We start from the raw sequence: 21,943 nt of genomic DNA, 5'->3' as shown, positions 1-21,943 counted from the left end.
TCTAAAAAAAAAAAAAAAAAAAAAAAAAAAAATCCACAACAAAGTGTTTTGGAAGGTGAATGCTTAGAAAATTTTGTGTAGCTAAGCTAGGTGATAGAGATAAATTTTTTTTGACACTTTACAGATATCATTATTTTCTCTAGTTAAAAAGCTACGACATTCACTTAATAAACACTTAGCATTAAATGGCCTCATTGTTAAGTATTCCAACAGCTCCATAACTGGTCTTGATCTTCAGTTACTTTTCATAATGCCACCTTGCCTTTCATACCAACTCTATGAGCCCACGTAGGAATGAAGACTACCTGTCTATAATGGCATGGCAGAAGGGAGTGATGGTTAAGGTTATGAGAGGATCTTAGCATAAGTAAATGAAGACCTGGTACCACTTCTAAAATACTGCTGGGCCCTGACATAGTTTGTTTATAACAAATATGGGAGTAAAAGATATTTTAATATCAAATATGAGGATCATACTAGATGGTTTTAAAAGCACCTCTCCCCCACCCCGGCAACTTCTAAACTCTAAAATATTTCAATACTGTTAGGTTTCTATGAAAGCCTATAGGATGTCCCTTTCCTGGAATCCCTGTAGGATTGATTCCAGCACTGGTCCGGTTCAGTAAGGTAAGCATGAGTCAGAGAAAACCCTATTTTTGGATACTGTTGTTTTCCTCTTTATGAAGGTCATACTAACCATAAGAGGTACCAGGAAGCATTCAGGAAAGAATAACATGATAGGATATAACAGACACTCCCACAGCTGGGCTGTGGACCAAGGCACAACTCCAAGTGAGGGATTTCACCTACCCAGGTAAAGCATTTAAGGGGAAAAGAATCTAGTCAAGGACTCTGTTAACCAGACCTAGGTAAATTATTAAAGGGAAACATGTTCTTGAGCTATTGTCCACGAAGATGAGCAACCCATCTTGCCATCAGTATCCTTTAGCATTTTTGACAAGGGCAGTGCTGGGCTGAACAGACCTTTACTCTGACCAGTACTGTATAGATGTGTGGTTCTCAAACCTAGCTGCACAGTGGAGCACTGTAAATGATCCTGATACCCCGTCCCATTCCCAGAGATTCTGATTTAATTTGTCTGGGGTGCAGCTTGGATACCTGGATTTTTAAAAAGCTCCCCGTGTGATGCTACTGTGTGGCCAGCCTTGCAAACCGCAGGCTGTTCTTAGGGTCTTGTAACAAACCTTCCTCTTAAAATCCACCAGGGCAACCTTTAGCCTTCTGGGGCTAGTTTGTTTTTATTGTCATCTTCTCCCACCTGTCGCACACAAACCCTCCTGGGGTGGAGAATTTCTCTCTGCAGTCAGACTAGAACAATCCTAAGGTGGAATTCAAGAGGTGTCCTTGCTAAATAAGGAGAACCCAGGTGAAGAACGTGATTCCCACCCAAACATGGTATGAACAATGATCACTCCCTGCCCGGAGGCAGGACCTGCTTTCTTAGGTCGTTTTACACTCGCGGTTTTTAGATGATGGAGTGTCTTAGCAGACAACGCATTCAGTCGTTTTTTCCCCAACCCTGACCTTGGCAGTTGACAGACCTCCCAATTGAAGGCACATGGCCCTGGGTGGTCACCTTCTCTCAGCCCCTGAATTTCACTGCTCAGCTTCCCTGCACTGTGGCGCGCTGAGGTCCCCTAAAACCAATTCAGAGTCCAGGTAGACGATGCCTGCGTTATTTGAATCACTGGCCTCTCCCATGTCCGCTCCGGGTTGTTTTTTTTTTTTTTCCCCTTAGCAAGCAGATATTTATAATACCTATCCAGCCAGCAGCTCATTGCAGGCCCCACCAAGCAGTAGCAATAGAAAGTCAGCGTGTCTGGTACGTGAGCGCTCTCCCCTGGTCCCGGAACCAGTCTTCGGGAGTCCGGGTTCCCCGGGGGCGGGTGACGCGAGAGCCTCGCCCAGCGGCTCTGACTTCAACAAACCCCTCCTCCTTGCCCCACCCTGTCGGTAACACGGAGCCCCGGCCCTGCCCAAAGCGTTAGTACAACCGCCCTCGGAGGGCTACTCGGCGGTGCTGTTACTCTTAGCTCCTCGCTCCCGCTGGCTTCCTCTGGCAGCAAACTAGGCGGAGTCGCGGGGCCGGGTCCCTGCTCCCGCCATGAGTCTCCGGCGGCCGAGCGCCCCCACAGTGCTGCGTCTCCTCGGCGGTCTGTGCCTGCTGCTGCTGTGGCCACCAGCTGCACAGGGTGAGTGGGGGCCCAGGGACCCAGCCCGGTCTCTTCAGCCCTTGGGCTCCGTTTGGGGTGGGTAGGAGGGGTTAGGTCGGTCTCCGTGACTACGCAGAGGGGCTGGGGACCTGGGAGGTAGGCACAGTGGACATCGGTAATTGTTCCCGTAATCCTCTAGCTTTAAGGCTCAGGGCTCCTACTTTTTGGGACCAGCAGAGAAGCTCCGCTGCCAGCCAGCTTTTGGGAGATCTTGCTGTGCGGGACGCCAGCTGGCGTGGCTTTAGGGGTAGGCGTGGAGGGTTAAGGAAGCGTGGGCTGAGTTTGCCTAGTAGCCACACCTGGGAAGGGCAAAAGGGAGGGCTCAAAGAGGGAATTCCCACCCCCCAACAAGCTGGTCTAAAAGGGTGGGAGGACAAATAGCTGACCACTCCCGCTTCTCGGCCCAGAGTCTAGTCAGGTGCCACTCATGGGTCTCCCAACTTTCCTGTCATTTCCTTCAGGTACAGCATACCAAGGGATCGTCTGTCTTAGCGTGTGCCTAGCAGAGGTATCTACGTGGACACTGGATAAATTCTAAACCACTTTTTTTTTTTAATAACGAAGGGGGAGGGATTTATTTACTCTGGGCTTAGTCTTCAATTATTTGACAAGACACGAAGCCTAGCATGTTCTCGATGTTTGTCGGTTCAGCACTGGGTGGAAATACTTTATGTTTATCAAAAGCCATTGTTGCTTCCTTTATTCTAAGTCTTGGGGAAACAGTGTTGCCATGCATTTAAAAAAGGTATTTCCTTCAGTTCTACTTTTTCCTGCCTAGGTGACTGCGGCCCTCCCTCAGAAGTACCTAATGCCCACGCAGACTTGAGAGGTTTTTCAGGTTTCCCTGTGAATAGCACGGTAACATACAGATGTAATGAAGGCTTTGTAAAAGTTCCTGGCCAGACAGACACAGTGATCTGTCTTGAGAATGATCAGTGGTCAGAGATTTCAGAATTCTGTAATCGTAAGTTGTTTTTGTTTTTGTTTTTAAAGAAAAATTGTGCAATTGGAATGTATCTTGTTTATTTTTATCTCTCTTTGGAGTGATTGGTAATTGATAGTTTTCTAGCATTATTAAATCACAGGGGATACCAAGTTGATAGTTAACACTCCAGCTAATTGAAGGCATTACTTTCATGAGAACCCCATGCCTCTTCATTAAGAGTTTTTCTTCCTAACAGTGTATCTCCTGAACAGGCTAACAGAGCAAATAAACAAAAGGTACTGCTTAAAGAGTAAATTATGAACATATTTGGCAATTACCTTGAGACACGTAATGTAGGTGATCTGTTTTCTTAAATTTCATTTTGTAAAGTAGGACTTACCAAATCCAACTCTATGGTGGCATTTTTAAAAAGTCTGAATATTTACTTTAAAATCTGTTAGAATAATTTGTACATATTTATGAGGTACATGTGATATTTTGACACGTACATACAATGTGTAATGATCAAATCAGGGTGATCAGGACATCCATCACCTAAAACATTTATTATTTCTTTGTGTTGAGAACATTCTACATCTTCTGATTGCTGTGAAATATATATATGAATTTTAAAAAATGAACGAGAGGCCCAGTGAAGAGTCGTTATAGAGTCAACACAGTAATGGTGTTCAATGCTAACATAGCCAATAGAAATAAAAGCAATGACGATTTCTTGGTTTGGGTAAATATACATTGCATCATCCAGACCTCATGGGCCCTTTTGTTCAGTAAAATATATGTTAGCATTATCTTGGAGGAAAAAATCTATTATACATACAGTCCTCCATTAAGTTTGTGATATACAAGTAAAGATAAAGATAAGACTTAAAAAAAAAGATAAGATTTGATACCTGCCTCTTAATAGCTCGGAAGCTACAGTAAATATAGCAACTTGCCACAAATACTTTTTGAAACCATGTGTGAAATGGGCTTTAACTTTTTATTTATATGTATGCATGATAGAGACAGTATGATGAAGTACACAAACCTTTACACATGTATCATGTTTCAGAGTTTATAACGCTTCCACATGTTATTTTATCTAATCCTCCAAACCACCTCATGAGGTTAGTAGGGACTCTTATCCCCATTTTAAGGTTGAGAAAACAGGTCTCCGGAAGGTAAATAACTTCCTCGAGATCAGGAGCTTTTATGCCAAAGAACCAAGGCTCAAACTTAGGCCTTTTGACAACAAATCCAGGGCCCCTTCCACTCTACCATGCCTTTCTAGATTCACATTTGCCTGGCTGTTTACAGTTTGTGAACACTTTATGTACACAATTGGCTCGTCTGATCCTTGTCCCCATGGCTTCTTGGGGGGGGGGGGGGCAGTTAAATGAGTTTATGTGTAAAACATCTAGATGTATTCAATAAAATTAGCTATTGTTATTACTCTTATTGCTGTTGTGCCTAACGTTGGTCCAGGGGTCTGGAAATATCCATTCTCATCTATCCCTGTATCTTGTGGTGCTCTGTAATTTCTTAGGGCAGGTAAGGGAACCAACATTTATGGAATGCCAGAACTGTGCCAGGCAACTTAAATGGTTTACATTTTTTTGAAAAGTGGGGATAATAACATCTGTTTACCAAATATTCTTCCCAGACCTCTATAACTAGGCAATAAAGTATACATGTGAATACATTTGATACATTGCAAATGCCGTAGTGATATAAATATACTTAAATACCAAATATGTGCAGAGAAGTAAAGAAAAGGGAGGGATTTAAGGTCCAGATCATTCCAAATAGTTAAACATAGATTATAAAATAAAGAGTGATACTACTTATTTTGTTGTTGCTTTTGTTAATACTTTTAGGTAGCTGTGATTTTCCAACCCAGCTACAGTTTGCAATGCTCAAAAAGCCTTATAGCAGCCAGAATTATTTTCCAGTCGGGTCCACTGTGGAATATGAGTGCCGTTTGGGGTACAGAAGGATCTTTGGTCTATCACGAACACTAACTTGCCTTCAGAATTTCGAATGGTCCAAACCAGCTGACTTTTGTACAAGTGAGTATAATTTTTAAAAGTATCCCCTGTGTTGGAAACTTGGCGCCCTGCCTCCCAAATAAAGTATTCCCAATCTTTGGTGTTTTGGGGCAATAATACCTCTTCCTTTGTTAATACTAGAACTCTATGTGTATATGTTATTATTTAAAATGACTCTTATAAGAACCGTGATTATTTTAAATTCGACAAACTAAATATTTATGTGGTAGAAATATTTATGCACTCACAAATTTCACATGTAATTAGTTTGAGGTTACCCTAAATGAAATAAGTATATATTCTTCATCTGTTGCTTTTTTTTGAATCTTACAAAGGTAAAAATAAAGAAGTCTAAGCATACATAGGAAATCTCAATGGTTGAGATGATGAATTTGCATATATGTGCCTGATAACTTTTTCAAACCTTTTTTTCCAGCTTTATTGAGGTATAATTGACAAATGAAAATTATATTATTTAAGTGTACAACATATATGTTTACATTGTGAAATGATTACCATAATCAAGCTAATTAACATATTCACTGCCTCACATAGTTACCTTTTTGTCTGTGTGCCTGATAATTTAATGAAAAAATATTTGTATTCTTATCTAGAAAAATCATGTACTAATCCTGGAGAATTATTAAATGGTCACATCAATGTAACAACTGACTTCTTATTTGGTGCAACCATCTACTTCTCATGTAATACAGGGTAAGTTTTAGCATACTAAAACTCTTTATTTAAGAAATGAGAAAACAAATTAGGACTTAAGATGAAGATTGTTAGTTTCATGACTGGCATTCACAAGCAGGTAACAGCAAAAACAACCCTTCTCCTGACAGATTGTTTGTCATGAACTCATCCCAGTTAAATTTAGTAAAATGGGGCAAGAAGGGAAGATTTCTGAGATGACCAAATTCTCTAAATTGTTAGATTTCAGTACATATGTGATTCAATATAAAATTTTACAGGTAGAGACAGAAATTTGAGTGTTGATGATACTTGCCAAAATAATCCTTCAAGTGTTAAATATGAAACCAGTCTTTGAAGTGGCCTAAATAATGAATTTGCATCTGGGTTATTCCATATGCAGACAAACTTATGAAATATCATAGACCAAAGACATTTATTCCTAGTGAAAAAGTATTCTAACCTAAGTTCTTTTAAGTTCTCTATGCAGGGAAAAGGAACTCATTGAGTAACATCAATGTCTCAGACACTGTTGAAATGTTTACATTTATTTTCTCATTGCATATATCCATACTGAATTATGCTAGTTTACTCTATGTGTGTCCCTACTATTTATGAAATAAAAATATCAGTGTCACTAGTCTCGTAGAGTAAACACAGATGTCATTTGGGTCATTAGCATAAAATCTCGGGCTAGGCATGGTATAATCCTAGGACTTTGGGGAGGCAAATTGGGAGGATCACTTGAGGCCAGGAGTTCAGGACCAGCCTCAGAAACATAGTGAGACTGTCTACACATACACGCACACACACACACACACACACACACACAAAATCTGGGAAGTACTCTGAACCCTTTAAATATAAGTCCATTCTATTATTATATGAAGCTTGCATTAATCTTTTAGAACTCAGAAATATAAAATAGTCAATCATCTATATCATTTAATAATGTTTTAAAACACTTTAATATTTTCTAACGTATACCCCATGCACATAAAAAATTGTTCTACTGTTTTACCCTTTGGTTGTCACCTTCTTAAACTTAGTATTTTCTTTTCCTTTAAATTGCTATATGGACTTGTATCAGCTATTCTTTTGTATCCATCTACTGCATCAGTAAATATTTTAAAATAATATTCTGAAGAATTGGAGGAAAGTCAAATGTGTGAATGTAACACACTCTTCTTCTGTCCCTATTGCTTTAGGTACAAACTAGTTGGTGCAGAATTTAGTCACTGTGTTATTGTGGATGATGATGTTGGGTGGACTGACCCACTTCCACTTTGCACAGGTAAGAGTTTTTAAAAATCTAAGCACTCAGGTTGTGGGGCTGAATGATAAATAATAAATTACTCTCTGCTAATTAAGAATTATTCACAGTATATTTGTAGCACCCTCACTTTTCATTGTGTGAGTGTCTTTGCAAATTTAAAGACCTTTTCTAGTGATGTTCCTTAAGGTATTAGCTATGGAGATAAACCATTAAGCTTTTCTGAGTCCCATTTTCTTACTTATAGGATGAAAATTGAAACCAAATTAGGTTTGTATTGTGCTTGGTCATTGCCTATCTAACCATTCTCTCTAAAATCAAGTAAGTTCCATAGGGGATTCCCACCACAATTTTATGGAAGAAAATACTATCATTCAGACAGTCAATGTCATTTGACTCCACATCCTAAAATAATGTGGCAATAGAAGGTGTTTAAGCTAGGATTCTTACTTCAAACCCATCATTTTTCTAATACCCAGTGATATCTCCGTGCATCTTCTTAGGATTATAATTATCAACTGAGATAATTATCTAGAAGTGTTTTAAGTATGATATATTTTTTTCATTAGAGTAGTAAGGCTATACAATAAAAAAAAGTATGGTTTCTGCGCTTGAGAATCTTCTCAAAGAAAGATAGGACACAGAAATAATATCATAAATGGATATATCCAGTCAAATTTATGTCCATTAGAGACACATGTCTCCTGAAAATTGAGAGAAGAAAAAACATGCAAGACTTTTAAATGTAGGTTTATTTCTCCCATCCTTTTTTCTTTACACTCAACTTACCTTTCTGCAAATGACTTCTGAAAACCCTATTGTCAAAATCATTCCTACGTTCAAGTTTTTTGTGTTACTAGGAATAGGAAGCTTGAGTAGAGTTAGGGTAATTCCGTAAAGAATTTATTGATTGACACTGTATAATAGGCATCATTTGTGGTTAACTGATATGAAGGCAAATAAAAGGAACCTTGCCATCAAGGAGTCTGCTGTGACACCCACCATGTGCCCCACCCTTCTAGATCTATTGCTTCTCCTTTTTTCTCATTATGGTTGTTTTTAAATTGTCACCATTACTACCCATTACTGCCATTCCCATATCCACTATCCAGTAAAAGACATTGTCAATGATAGTAAATTAAAGATGGAAAGCAAGGAGGAGCTGGACCATATTTGTTTTTGTCCCAGGCAACGTGTCACGAGGTTCAGATGAGCAGTCTCCCATCTGAGGCCAGTATTTTCACCAGCAACTGGTGTCATGAATTTCATAGGAATGTGGACACCAGCATATATTGTAGCACAAAAGAGCTTTTGCACTGCAAACCCACTGTGTTTTTGTGCTTGTCTGCATCTAGGCCACAGTTCTCCTCCCTGTTTGGTGTCTTGAACTCCATGGTGTATATCCTGATGTTCATATTTTCCTCCTAGACTCTTCTATCCATCTCTCCAACTCAGCAACCACTGACATCTGCATTCTGCAGGAAAGAGCCCCTTTTCCGAAGCAACCCCAGTGTCTTAAACTGTCCCTAGAAAGCCCTACTTCTTTTAGGATCTTACATTTTTGTTTTGGTCATACCAAAAAGATTGAGTGGAAAGTAAATTCTTAATGAGCTGCTTTACCTCAAGTACGCAGCCCTGGCCTATAAGCTCTTGAAGTTGCATTGATGTCCATGTGTGAATATGGATATGAAGATCAGGATATAAAGAAGGGAAGAACAATGCACACGTTCAAGAATTGTCCCTAGTTATACATCAAACAGAGGTGGTAATTGTTCACCTCTGAATGACACCTCACTATCAGAAGGACCCATTTTCTTATCTCTCTGCCAATGTTTTCTTTCTCCAAATTACTTTCAGTGGACTGCTGGTACCTGCTAGGCTGGAATGACTTCCTGGTGTATAGGGACCATCATCCTAGACCCCTCTCTTTGTCTTAACTCCCACATGTAATCACTAATTCATTTTGCTTTATCTCCTCAATATATTTTTCAAACCTATGTTTTACCCTCCATCTGTATACTTCTAACATAGTTTATCATTCCCCATCTGGACTATTGCAATCAGGGCCACTGCTGATTATTTTCAGGGCCCACGCAAGAGTTTAAATAACCCATCCTCCCTCAAATAGCCCTCCCTCTTCCCCCACTGTGAGGGGTCTTCGGTATATCTAAGTCAACAACTCTGCCTACATAGCCAAGTCATGTCCACCATGTCCCTCATGATACTCACCCAACTCCATTGTCCTTTGGGTTAGAGGTGAGTATATAAGCAGTATAGACCACCCTCAATAACATGGACCCAGGGAACGGACCTCTCAGGTACTGGAAGGGGTGTTGGCACAGGGAATTCTGGGTGCTAGTTCCTGGAGCATATTCTGGAATGGAGGAAGGGGTGGTAAGATGGGCTCTCATGGAACATATGCTCTCAGCCCTACAGATGTCCCACCTACTGGGGAGAGACACAGCCAAGGCAGGGCCAGGGCACAGCCTTTTAAAGTGTGGGGCCTGTGGAAGGAGTCTCAGTTGCCTGTGTTCAAGGGTGATACTGAGGCAATGGCCTCATTCTTCCATTAGGTTAAGGTTTCATTCATATTTTACCCAAAGTGATCTATCTGAAACACAGATATGACTTGTCTCTCTCCTTCTTAAAGCTTATTAGTATCTCCCATCACTTACTAAGTCAAAACTCTTTAGTGTATTCTACAAGGCAGCCATGGTCTACCTACTTCTCTGCACTCAGGTTTTGTGTTTTATCCATGCAAACTGCTTATTGTTTTCCATGGACCTCGTGCTTTGCATGCCCCTGCATGATTCCTTATGTTGGTGTGTCTGCCTGGAATGTTTTTCAGCCTCTACTTGGCTATAATTTCCTCATTAAGAGTCAGTTCTAGTCCTTTAGGAAGGCTTCCAGGCTGGTTACTTCTACGATAACCCTCACATTTGTGTTGCAATTGTCTCTTTGAATCTCCTTCTGCACTGGATTTTAAGATAGGAACTCTATCTTGTTCAGTTTTGTGCTTATATTTATAAAACCATGCCTGGTATGTATTATGTGCTCAGAAAGTGTTTGTACTGAACAGATGGTATGTGTACAGTCCCTGCACACTCTAACTTGGTATAAATCAGAATAGCTCCTTATTTTGATCAAAGTCTTAAGAGTAATTTATAAATTTGCTAGTATTCTCTTGGTACTTAGGTACATTTGGTGTAATATAATTTGGCGTACACATGTGATTGCATTGCATTCCTTCTTAAGAAAAAAACAACTTCATGACTCTAGAGAATTTTGAGCCATTAAATTTCTTATCAGGGCAACTGCCAGGGAGAGGCCAATTTTTACAATATCACTAAAGCATAATGTTTGTGTTTATATTAGCACTTCAGTTGCTCAGTAAGATTTATTTTAAATAAAAGTCTCTTTGAGTCAATATGTGCTAAAAAATGTTGCTCTGGAAGTCAAAATGTAATTTTGACATTTAAGATCTTTTTTCTGTCCAAAATGTTCTGCATGGATTTCTCAAGCATGCCACTTCAATTCCCAACACCTTTCATTTGCATCATTTCCCCTGGGAATGAAGAGCAGTGCTCTCTTCTCTGTTCTCTGTCAAAAGAACGGTACCTCTTAGATTTAAACTGAAGTTTAAAACCATTTCCTCCCTAAAGTCTCTCTGACAGGTCTACTTTGGAATCTCTGAACTCCTGCAGTATTTTCTTTTTCTAGCATCATTTTGATATGTAACATGTTGTAATTTTTGTTTTCCATGTGTATTCTAAATCTTATTTCTGTGAATTGGTCTCACATTTAGCATTCACGTTCTACATTTGCATTCAAAGCTTCAAATATACTACCAGTTACTTCATAGGCATTTATAAGCATGTTTTCTTGATGATACTGACTTTAGAAAAATGGTAGATTTTGATTTTTAAATAAAATCATTAACATGTTTTAGTCTGGTTTGTAAAACATACCTTACCAATTTTATTTATTTAAAAGATGTTGGAATTTTTTTTTTAAAGAAATTCATTGTCAAGAACCACCAAAAATTGAGAACGGAAGAATAGTTCGAGGAGAACGCGACGTTTATGTATATAATCAGGCTGTAATGTATGCGTGTAATAGAGGCCTTACCCTGATTGGAAAGGACACTATTCATTGTACTGCAAGAGGCGATCAAGGAGAATGGAGTGGCCCAGCACCTCAGTGCCGAGGTAATTATGTTTTGTATAGTCATATTTTTGCTTTATTCTTACTCTTATATGGGCTGCAGAGATTCTGTGAACTCCCTGAGAAATGAATGTAAAAATGTTTGACGTGTGCATATTTGCATTTTTCTGTGGGGTCAGTGTTTCATGAGATTCTCAGAGGGGTCTATAGCATGTATACACACAGATATATATGACGTATATATATAAAGATCTCATTTTTATCAAATTAGCTTAAATTTGCCGTTTCATACCATGTTACTTTCAGCAAGTTAACATAGATAGCTATTTGTTTATAAAAAGAGTGTATGAAGTGATTTTAATTTGGAGGAGGAATCTTAGATTGAACTGAGGGCTCCGGGGTAGTGATATACATGTTGTGACAACTGAGAAACTCTGGCCTAGCTGTAGATGTCATTGCATTACGTTCATTTTTTTCTGCCTCCAGAATTTCTCTCTCTTATTGACCATCCTCGCTTCTTTGTCCTTCTAGACTTTTTTTCCTCAACATCTCTTTATACCCAGTCTGTACTCTCAGAATCCTTAGAACTGCTTTTTGAATACATTTCAAAAGAGATATTTGAAAGATCAGTGAAGCTGGATTAAACATTGCATAGTACCACTAGGTGGCATGTGTTTAGTGATGAATGCCAACATGTCTCAAAAGTATGATACTACTTTTATAATTAAAATTCTATTAGCATGAAGTTTTCAAAATTATTGCTTATTAAAAATAGTTTAGTATAAATGTTCATACATGTGGTGATATATTAAAACCATGTAAATGAGTATAAAATAAGGAGTGAAAATCTCTTCTCTATCCCTAGTCCTACTCTCAAAAATCACTATTTTTTATAACTACTTGTGTTTTATTCTAGATTATAAATAAACATACACAAAATTCTTTTATGATATCAATTGTATGGATATAATATTTATTTAACTGGTCGTTCGGAATTTATGTGTTTTTCTTCTAGTTTGATTTTTATAAACTATTACAAATGATGCTACAATAAATATTGTACATCTGTCTTTGCACACATGTGGAAGTACATTTGTACAATTAATTCCTTGTAGTGTAATTACCGTAGCAAACGTAAATGCATTTTCTTTCTTTCTTTCTTTCTTTTTTTTTTTTTTTGAGACAGGGTCTCACTCTGTTTCCCGGCCGAGAGTGCAGTGGCGTCATCATAGCTCACTGCAACCTCAAACTCCTGGGCTCAAGCGATCCTCCTGCCTCAGCCTCCTGAGCAGCTGGTACTTCAGGCACGCGCTACCACGCCCAGCTAACCTTTATAGTTTTTGTAGAAACAGGGTCTTGCTGTGTTGCTCAGCATGGTCTGGAATTCCCGGCCTCAAGCGATCTTCTCGTCTTGGCCTCCGAAAGTGTTAGAATTACAGCCATGAGCAACCACCTGGGCCCATTTACATTTTTCATAGTTACTAGCAACGTTGTTTTCAAAGAGACTTTACCAGTTTACTCTCTGACTAATATTACATCATTTGTGCTATTTGTACTTTTGATGATAATGATTATTATGGTATGGAGATTTGACAATGTAAGTGGTGAAAATCTTATTGCTTGAACTCATTTCATTATGACAGAATCTGGTGTTGTATGTGTTTTTAATTAGGCAATTTATTTGATCTACTTTGTATTTATTTTCCCTAGTCATTAAATTGTCAGTTATTTGGATCTTAAAACTATACAGTAGTGCCCAAGTAGGTCATGGCAGGTAATACTTCCATTAAAACAGCTACAAAATATGAATATACTTTTAAAAAATCATATTTTTAAAGACATAAGATACAGCTGTGGAAACAACCAGGTCTGAATGAAGTAAAATTCCTGGGGGTAGGGAATGAAGGCAAACCACTCTGAGCGGGGTCAGTCGTATCTTTCCCTGGGGATATTTCCTGATTCTGGGCTGAGGATCCATCTTGACTCAGACAAAAGACCCCTTCCAGGAAAGAGAGAAACCAGCAAAGCTTTTCAGTGGTTGTGGAGGGCTAGAGTAGAACACTGGAAATTGAGGTCCTCACATGCAAAGCCAATTTCTTCCACTGGCCATTAGCTGATTTCTAGGGCTACATGTGAGCCTGCGAAGCTGGATCCGATGATTCAAGGATGCCCAGTAAGATCTCTCAGAACCTGATAGTGTTTGGACAAGAAGTGCCCATCAGAAGACCAGGCCGTTACCAAGCACACGTCCACACTCCTCCTTAGGACACCTGTGCTCATTTTGAAGCTGTGTGGGGAAGGGGGCTAGCTGGCTGGGCTGGAGGAACTCTGAAGCACAGACCTGGATCTCCTGCAGTCCTTCTGGGCGGAGGCAACAAAGCTCCATCAGGCTCTCAATCCAAAGCCCCGAAGGGCCACTCCCAGGGAACAGAGACAAGAGCGGAGGTAGCCTGAATCTTACTAAAACTGTAACCCAGCTCCATCCCTGACAGGTCGAAGAGATGATCATCTCAATACAGTCGGCTATCAGGAAAGCACATCTTATGGTACCATCTGGATGTGTATATACAATGCCTGGCATACAATAAAAAACTATTAGATACGGAAAGAAGCAAGAAAATACGACTAAATCAAGAGAAAACCAAATCAAATAAAGAAGATCCAGATAATTGAGTTAGCTGACAAGGACTTTAAAATAAATGATTAATATATTTAAGATAATAAAAGGAAATTCAGAGAACTTCAGCAGAGAATAGGAATCTATAAAAATGGAATAAAATGAACAATGTATCACTGGAAAATATCTGAAATTAAGCACACAATAGATAGGTTTTAACAGTGACTTGGACGCAGTGGAAGCAGTATTACGAACTGGAAGGCAGGTTAATAAAAAATGTCCAAACTGAAGCAGAAAGAGGAAAAAAATGTAAAATATAGGAAAAAGTTTGAGACATTGAAGACATGTTAAGCTGTTGTAACACATGTTGGAAAGAGAGGAGAAAGAAAGAAGGTGAAAGATGACAAGAAAGAGGGGGAAGAGGAGGAGAAAAGAGAAATAGAAGCAGAAGAAATATTCGAGAAGATAGTGACTGACAGTTTTCCAAACCTGATGAAATATATCAGCCAACAAATTCAAGAAGCTCTGTGACCCTAAGCAGAATAAAAACGAACTACTAAAAAAGGTGCCTCATAGCAAAACTTTGGAAATCGAAGGCAATGACAAGACTACTCACAGATTAAAAACAAACAAAAAAACCTTCAAAGGAACAGCAGTAAAACTGATCACTTTCTCAACAAAAGAATGGTGCAAGCCAAAAGACAAGAAGAAATCTTTAAAATACTGTAAGAGAATTACTGCTCATCAAGAATTCTATACTCAAAGAATATATTCTTCAAAACTGAATGCAAAATATAGATGTATTCAGAGAAAAACTGAGGGACCTTGTCACCAGCAGGCCAGACCTGTACGGAGTGAAAAACTAAAGGAAATTCTTCAAGTAGAGTGAAAATAATGCCAGGTAGAACAAAAACACAAAAATGCGAGAGGAAATGAAGATGAGTGACAGGGGTATATGAACACTGAGTTTACAGAACAATGAGTGTGATGTCTTTTGGGTTTGAATTCTATTTAGAATACAAATGTACCATATTCATAAAGCAAAAGGCAGAAAGAGGTAAATTCAATGTAAAAGTTACAAGATTCTAGCAGTATTAAAAAAGTGGTAAAAGTGAAAATTTGCATAAGTGACTGATAGTCTAGTACATACTGTAATCTGTAGGGTTGCCACAAAAGAATGGTAAAAGAATGCATAAATCACAAGCTAATAAAGGAATCATAATAAATATTTAATCCAAAAAAGAACGAGAGAGGAAGAGAAACAGAAAGGAACATTAAAATAGATGGGTGAAGTAGAAAACTAATAATTAGGTGGTTGCTATAAAATCCCACTGTATCAGTAATTGTATGAAGTGTAATTTCACTAAGCCTGTCACACTAGATTTAAAAAGAAAGTATATTTACTATTTACAAGAGACACAGTTTGATTATAAGAATACAGAATAGCTGCAAGTAATGAATGGAGAAATATATCATGCATACATTACCCCCCAAAATAAACTTGTGCAGTTATACTATTATCAGTGTGTATTTTGAGATGAAACAGTTTATAATGATAAAGAGGCCAACCGAAACATGTAGATCTCGGAAGCTAAAATCTGTATACAGTTGATAAAATAGTTGGTGAATTCACACATATCTCAATAGCTAATAGAACAAGCAACTAAACTTTACTAAGAACATAGAAGATCTATGCAACAATTAAATAAATTACATATAAGAGCATTGAATCTCATAATGACAGATGGTAAGTTTCAAGTACCCATGGGACATTTACCAAATTTGACCATGCACTGAGGTGTAAATTGTAGTGCATTGCAGAAAATTGAAGTTATTTAGAGCATGCCTTCTGACTGCAGTGGGATTAAACTAGGCAACAATAAGAAAAAGATAACTAAAAAATTAGTTTCTGGGAAATTTAAACTCTATGGTAGTATGTAAATTCTCTGGATCAAAAATGAGAACTAACTTAGTAGAACAAAGAATATATGAGGGCCTTAGAATGAAGTCCATACAAAAACTTCACTTTATACCCTAATCATCATATCCATCATGTTTTGAGTGCCTGCTAAGTGCTGCGTTACCCGGTGGGTATTTTACCGGAGTTATTCCTTACAGCATCCTGAGAGACAGGTAAGGAAGCAGAACAAACAACATGCACCATCGGTGGGGTCTATAAACGAGGGCGTGCTGTGTGTGATGGGACTGGCAGCAGTAGTACTGGATGGTACAACCTGTTGCTTCAGGGACAGACACTGTGTGAAAAACTTACTGAATTATTTCCTTAAACCTTAAACCAGATTGCTCTGCAATCTGCTCTGTTTTTATCCTCATTTTACAGATGAGAAAGGTTCAGAGGGATTAGAGAACTTGCCCAAGGCCACTAGGATGTGTTGAAACGAGGGTTTAGCACCACTTAATAGCTGCCTTACCAGACTTTGTCTAAGCGACCCAAAGACAAACTGGCTCTGAAGACTAGAACAGTGCTGTGTCGTTAGATTTGTTATTCTCAGAATATGTTCTTAATGGAAGTTTGACATGAATGGTTATCTCACCTGAAATCTAAAGAGGAACTAAACTAATACAGGTAAAGTTGATAACTAGCACAGGAGAAAAGGGAGTGGTTTTTATCCAGACTGACAGATTACTTTAAAAAAGGAGTACAACACGACAGGTTCTCAAGCTCACTAACGTGTCCCGAAAGCAGGGGGAAAAGTAACTGTGCTGTGATTCTCTCTGTTGGTCCAGTGATGGCATCCTGTTTTTCTTTGGTCCTGGCATGAGCGAACGCAGGCAATTTGGGAGAGAAAATAAAGAGAGATGTGGCACAGAATAAGATCACCCTGACTCCAACTTTGGTTTGGTTTTTTTCTCAAGGAAACTCCTTAAGGACCTCAATCTTACTTTTACATAACTCTGCCTTAGTCACCTCTAGGCATAATTTATATCAAACGAAAAGCAGTGCGACCTTTCAGCTCCTTGGGAAATACGCAGTAAGACTTGGTTTCTTAAAAGTCATATCTAGGTGTTTATGGAGAGGGAAAGACAATTGCCATAGAGCAAGGAATGGCTAAGAAATCTTAAGTTGGCCAGCAATATATACCTAATTTTTCTCAATATTTTTTCTCCACAGGAAGATCTCCACCTGCCACGTTCCCACCACCAGTTCCTAAACCTACCACTGCAAAAGTTCCAGGTACAGTGACTTCTCACAAACCCACCACAGTTCCAGGTACAAAAGTCACACCAACTTCTCGGAAACCCTCAAAAGCTCCAGGTACAGAAGCCCTATTAATTCTTCAGAAACATACCACAGTAAATGTTCCAGCTACGGGAGTCACACCAACTCCTCGGAAACCCACCACAGTAAATGTTCCAGCTACAGGAGTCACACCAACTCCTCAGAACCCCACCACAGTAAATGTTCCAGCTACGGGAGTCACACCAACTCCTCAGAAACCCACCACAGTAAATGTTCCAGCTACGGGAGTCACACCAACTCCTCAGAACCCCACCACAGTAAATGTTCCAGCTACGGGAGTCACACCAACTCCTCAGAACCCCACCACAATAAATGTTCCAGCTACGGGAGTCACACCAACTCCTCAGAAACCCACCACAGTAAATGTTCCAGCTACAGCAGTCACACCAACTCCTCAGAACCCCACCACAGTAAATGTTCCAGCTACGGGAGTCACACCAACTCCTCAGAACCCCACCACAATAAATGTTCCAGCTACGGGAGTCACACCAACTCCTCAGAACCCCACCACAGTAAATGTTCCAGCTACAGCAGTCACACCAACTCCTCAGAACCCCACCACAGTAAATGTTCCAGCTACGGTAGTCACACCAACTCCTCAGAACCTCACCACAGTAAATGTTCCAGCTATGGGAGTCACACCAACTCCTCAGACACCCACCACAATAAATGTTCCAGCTACGGGAGTCACACCAACTCCTCAGAACCCCACCACAGTAAATGTTCCAGCTACAGGAGCCTCACAAACTCCTCAGAAATCTACCACAGCAAATAATTCAGCCACAAAGGCCCCAGCAACAGCCCAGACATCTCTCACATCGAATACCCTATCTACAAAGGCTCTACCAGCAGCTCAGAGTCCCATCATGACTAATGCCTCTGCTACACTGGCCACACCAACAGCCCAAAGACTCACCACAGCAAAGGGTTCACTTACACAGAGTCTTCCAGCAGCACAAAAGTCCACCACTGTACGTGTCCCAATGACTAAGGGTCCGCAGATTATACAAAGATTCACTTCTGTTCATATTACAGCAACCCAAGGTGAACTTCTTCCCAGGACAACCATGCGTTCTCATACAACAACTGTACCTAAAGGAGGAAACACCCCTTCAGGTCAGTTGACACTGTTCAGGTCTGGTGAGAGCAAAGTATGCTTTAGGCTTCAGAATACCTGCTGAATGAATGAAAGAAACCTCCTTACTAAGTGATGCTGCTTCAGGCCACCAGTATGACTTCTTGCCTCACAACTTGCCTAATGTATAGCCATTTTTATAGACATTCTTGCTCTAATGGAGACTATTTGTTATTTTATCTTTCTTAGAAAATAATCAACAGGACTGAGCCAGGAGATAATTTTTTTTTTTTTTTTTTTTTTTGAGACAGAGTCTCACTCTGTTGCCCAGGCTAGAGTGAGTGCCGTGGCCTCAGCCTAGCTCACAGCAACCTCAAACTCCTGGGCTCAAGCAATCCTCCTGTCTCAGCCTCCCGAGTAGCTGGGACTACAGGCATGCACCACCATGCCCGGCTAATTTTTTTTTTTTTCTATATATATTTTTAGCTGTCCATATAATTTCTTTCTATTTTTTAGTAGAGATGGGGTCTCGCTCTTGCTCAGGCTGGTCTCGAACTCCTGAGCTCAAACGATCCGCCCACCTCGGCCTCCCAGAGTGCTAGGATTACAGGCGTGAGCCACCGCGCCCGGCCTATTTTTTAAAAATTGTTTTCACTTTTATATATTTATTTTTTTTGAGACAGAGTCTCGCTCTATTGCCTGGGCTAGAGTGCCATGACGTCAGCCTAGCTCTCAGCAACCTCAAACTCCTCGGCTTAAGTGATCCTCCTGCCTCAGCCTCCCGAGTAGCTGGGACTACAGGCATGCGCCACCCTGCCTGGCTAATTTTTTCTAAATATTTTTAGTTGTCCAGATAATTTTTTTCTATTTTTTAGTAGAAACAGGGTCTCGCTCTTGCTCAGGCTGGTCCCAAACTCCTGACATTGAGCGATCCTCCCTCCTCGGCCTCCCAGAGTGTTAGGATCACAGGTGTGAGCCACCGCGCCTGGCCTGTTTTAACTTTTAAATTGAAGTCAACACATAAGTAGAAAACTGCATAAAAAAGAAATGTACAGTTCAGTAACTTTTCTAAAGTAACTATTTGTGTTAACTACCACAAATGTCAGGAAATATAACATTACCAAGCCCTTATATTTGCCTCCGTAATCTCCAGATGCTCTGTCGGGCCTGAACTCCATCCTCTGACGTCGCAAGCTAGTGAGCCTGGGGCTCTCTGCTACCCACACCACGTGCTTAGGGTGGGCCCTTCACTGCATGTGTGCATGTCTCAGTCCTGCCTGTACACCCCAGTTAGGTCCCCTCTTTAAAAGGGGAACTTCAATTCCTGCTTTTGGGCATTTTCAAGTGGTATCAAATAATTGTTTTTTAAGTATATCTTTTACTTTATAACCATATTTTTTTAAGGATTTCATATAAGTGTTATCTTGAAGCCTATTTTGCCATTACCTACATATTTTTAAGAATTTAAACATTACAGATATTATTGTTAAAGTTCCCTTGTACATTTCCCTACCCCCACTTTTTTCCCCCTAAGACAATTACTGCCCTGATGCTGGTGAGCTTACTTACCTATCTATGTTTTCATTCTTATACTACATGTATGTATCCATAAGTAGATCATAATATTGTTTTGTATTTTTTAATAATTTACATAAACAGTATGTCATATGTTTCATGTCTAACTTTTAGCACTCAACATTGGTTTTGAGGTTCACATTGATTCATTTAGATTTAGTTCACTAATTTTAACCCTTATATGGAGTTTTTGACCTCTTAAAATTTTATGACATCTCTGGGTCTAAAATGTTTAGATTGTATGTACCCAAATTTTAATAAGGCAAGGCAAGGAGAAATAAATTTCACTTTTATATAAATCTGTTGTAGACCTAACTGTTGAAATATTTCTTTCTGTAAAAAAGTACAGGATAATTTAACAAATTTAAACCTAATGAGTCAATTAGTGTGATAAAAATATAATAAACATAATTATATAATAAAATAATACAAATATATAATAACTATAATAAGTATATCAAGTTTTTCTCTCATGTAAAATTAATTTATTCTCTCAGGGCACAATATAATATAGCATATTTAGCACTTTGTGAGAAATTATAGTAGTAACCACTTACTCGGTATATACTATAGCGTCATATACCCTGTACCGCCTATTTGTTGACACTAGTCCCTACAGCAACCTTGCAAAATAAGTATATTTAGTTCCATTTCATAGATGAAGAATCAGAGGCTTAGAGAATAACTTGCACAGCTCACATCCAGTGCATAGTTAATGGGGAAGTTTAAACACATATTGGTGGACTCCACATCCAGTGCTTTTTCTACTGTGTACTATTGCCTGTTCTAAATGGTACTCTGAGTAAGTTTATTCACCTCACTTGAGAGCAGCTTATTTATTATGAATGTACTTATTTGAAAGTAAAGTTTATTTTACAGTGCCTCATCCACAGTCATTGAAAGATAAAAATAGTAAGGTGACACGTAATTTTGAGTTTTGATAGAGTCTGCTGAAAGGGACTTGAGTTTCTTATAGTTTCTTGATAGTAGGATTGAATCAGCAGTTATTTACTATTTAAGCCTCTCAAACTTCTTTCTTGTCATCAAGTCGTACAACCAAATTTAGATGGTGTTTGTTTTGGCATTCAGTAACTGTTTATTATAATTTATGTTTATTGTGTTGTTGATTCTGTTGAACAGATATAGACACTGGTGTTTACGTTACTTGCTTAAGTTACTGTTTAATTGTTTTCATAAATTTATTTACAATTCTTTGACTTAACGGAATTTTGAGTTGCTTTGGAGATTTCAAGTGTAGTTTCTTGATATTATATTAAATTGGTAAGCAAATCAATAACTTTCTAAAATTTTTATTTTTGTAATTCTTTTTCTTTCCCCTTCTTTTTCTGTAGGTTCTTCCTCACTGATAGCCGGTAAGTTTGGCTCTCAGGCAGCGATTGTTATCATTATGCGATGAACAATCCATATTTCTGGAAGAGAATATTGTTGTTTTTTTTCTTAAATTTCTCCTGCCATTTATTTATTTATTTTTAAACTGACTATTATGGAAAACTTTAAACATCATACAGGTAAGAAAAACAGTACAGTGAATCCCTGTGTACCTACTCTAATTCAACAATCATCAACTCGTGGATACCCTCTTCCCCCTGCCCCCACTGGGTTATTGTGAAGACAGTATCAGACATATCATTTCCGGTAATCCGGCCTTGTAGAATGAGTTTGGGAGAATTCCCTCCTTTTAAATTTTTTGAAATAGTTTGAGGAAAATTGATGTTAATTCTTTTTTGAAAGTTTAGTAGAATTCAGCAGTAAAGCCATCTAGGCTTGTCTTTATTGAGGGACTTTTCATTGCTGATTCAGTATCATTATGCATAAATGATCAGGTTTTCTGTTTGTTCTGATTTCAGTCTTTGGAGATTCTGCACATACAGGAATTTATCCATTTCCTCTAGGTTTTCCAGTTTGTTAGTGTATAATTGTTCATAATAGTCTCTGATGATGACCTTTTGTATTTCTGTGGTATCAGTTGTAATGTCTTTTTTATTTCTGATTTTGTTTATTTGGGCTCTTACTTTTTTCTTGATTTGTCTAGCAAGTGGTTTATTGATTTTGTTTA

At 38.9% G+C, this 21,943-nt stretch overlaps 1 protein-coding gene across 1 annotated transcript; it reads left to right on the top strand.

Moving 5' to 3' along the window:
• Positions 1-1,987: 1,987 nt before the first annotated feature.
• CD55 (CD55 molecule (Cromer blood group)) lies at positions 1,988-21,283 on the top strand. Its single transcript, XM_069459498.1, has 9 exons — positions 1,988-2,213; positions 3,013-3,198; positions 5,037-5,228; positions 5,822-5,921; positions 7,109-7,194; positions 11,190-11,381; positions 17,088-17,231; positions 18,252-18,332; positions 21,219-21,283. Exons 1-9 carry the CDS (start codon positions 2,126-2,128, stop codon positions 21,281-21,283), a joined length of 1,134 nt encoding a protein of 377 aa, XP_069315599.1. The 5' UTR covers positions 1,988-2,125.
• Positions 21,284-21,943: the final 660 nt, after the last annotated feature.

The sequence above is a fragment of the Eulemur rufifrons genome, chromosome 27 (assembly GCF_041146395.1).
Source record: "Eulemur rufifrons isolate Redbay chromosome 27, OSU_ERuf_1, whole genome shotgun sequence".
Taxonomy (NCBI): Eukaryota; Metazoa; Chordata; class Mammalia; order Primates; family Lemuridae; genus Eulemur; species Eulemur rufifrons.
This window is presented reverse-complemented; position numbering and strand designations above follow the sequence as displayed.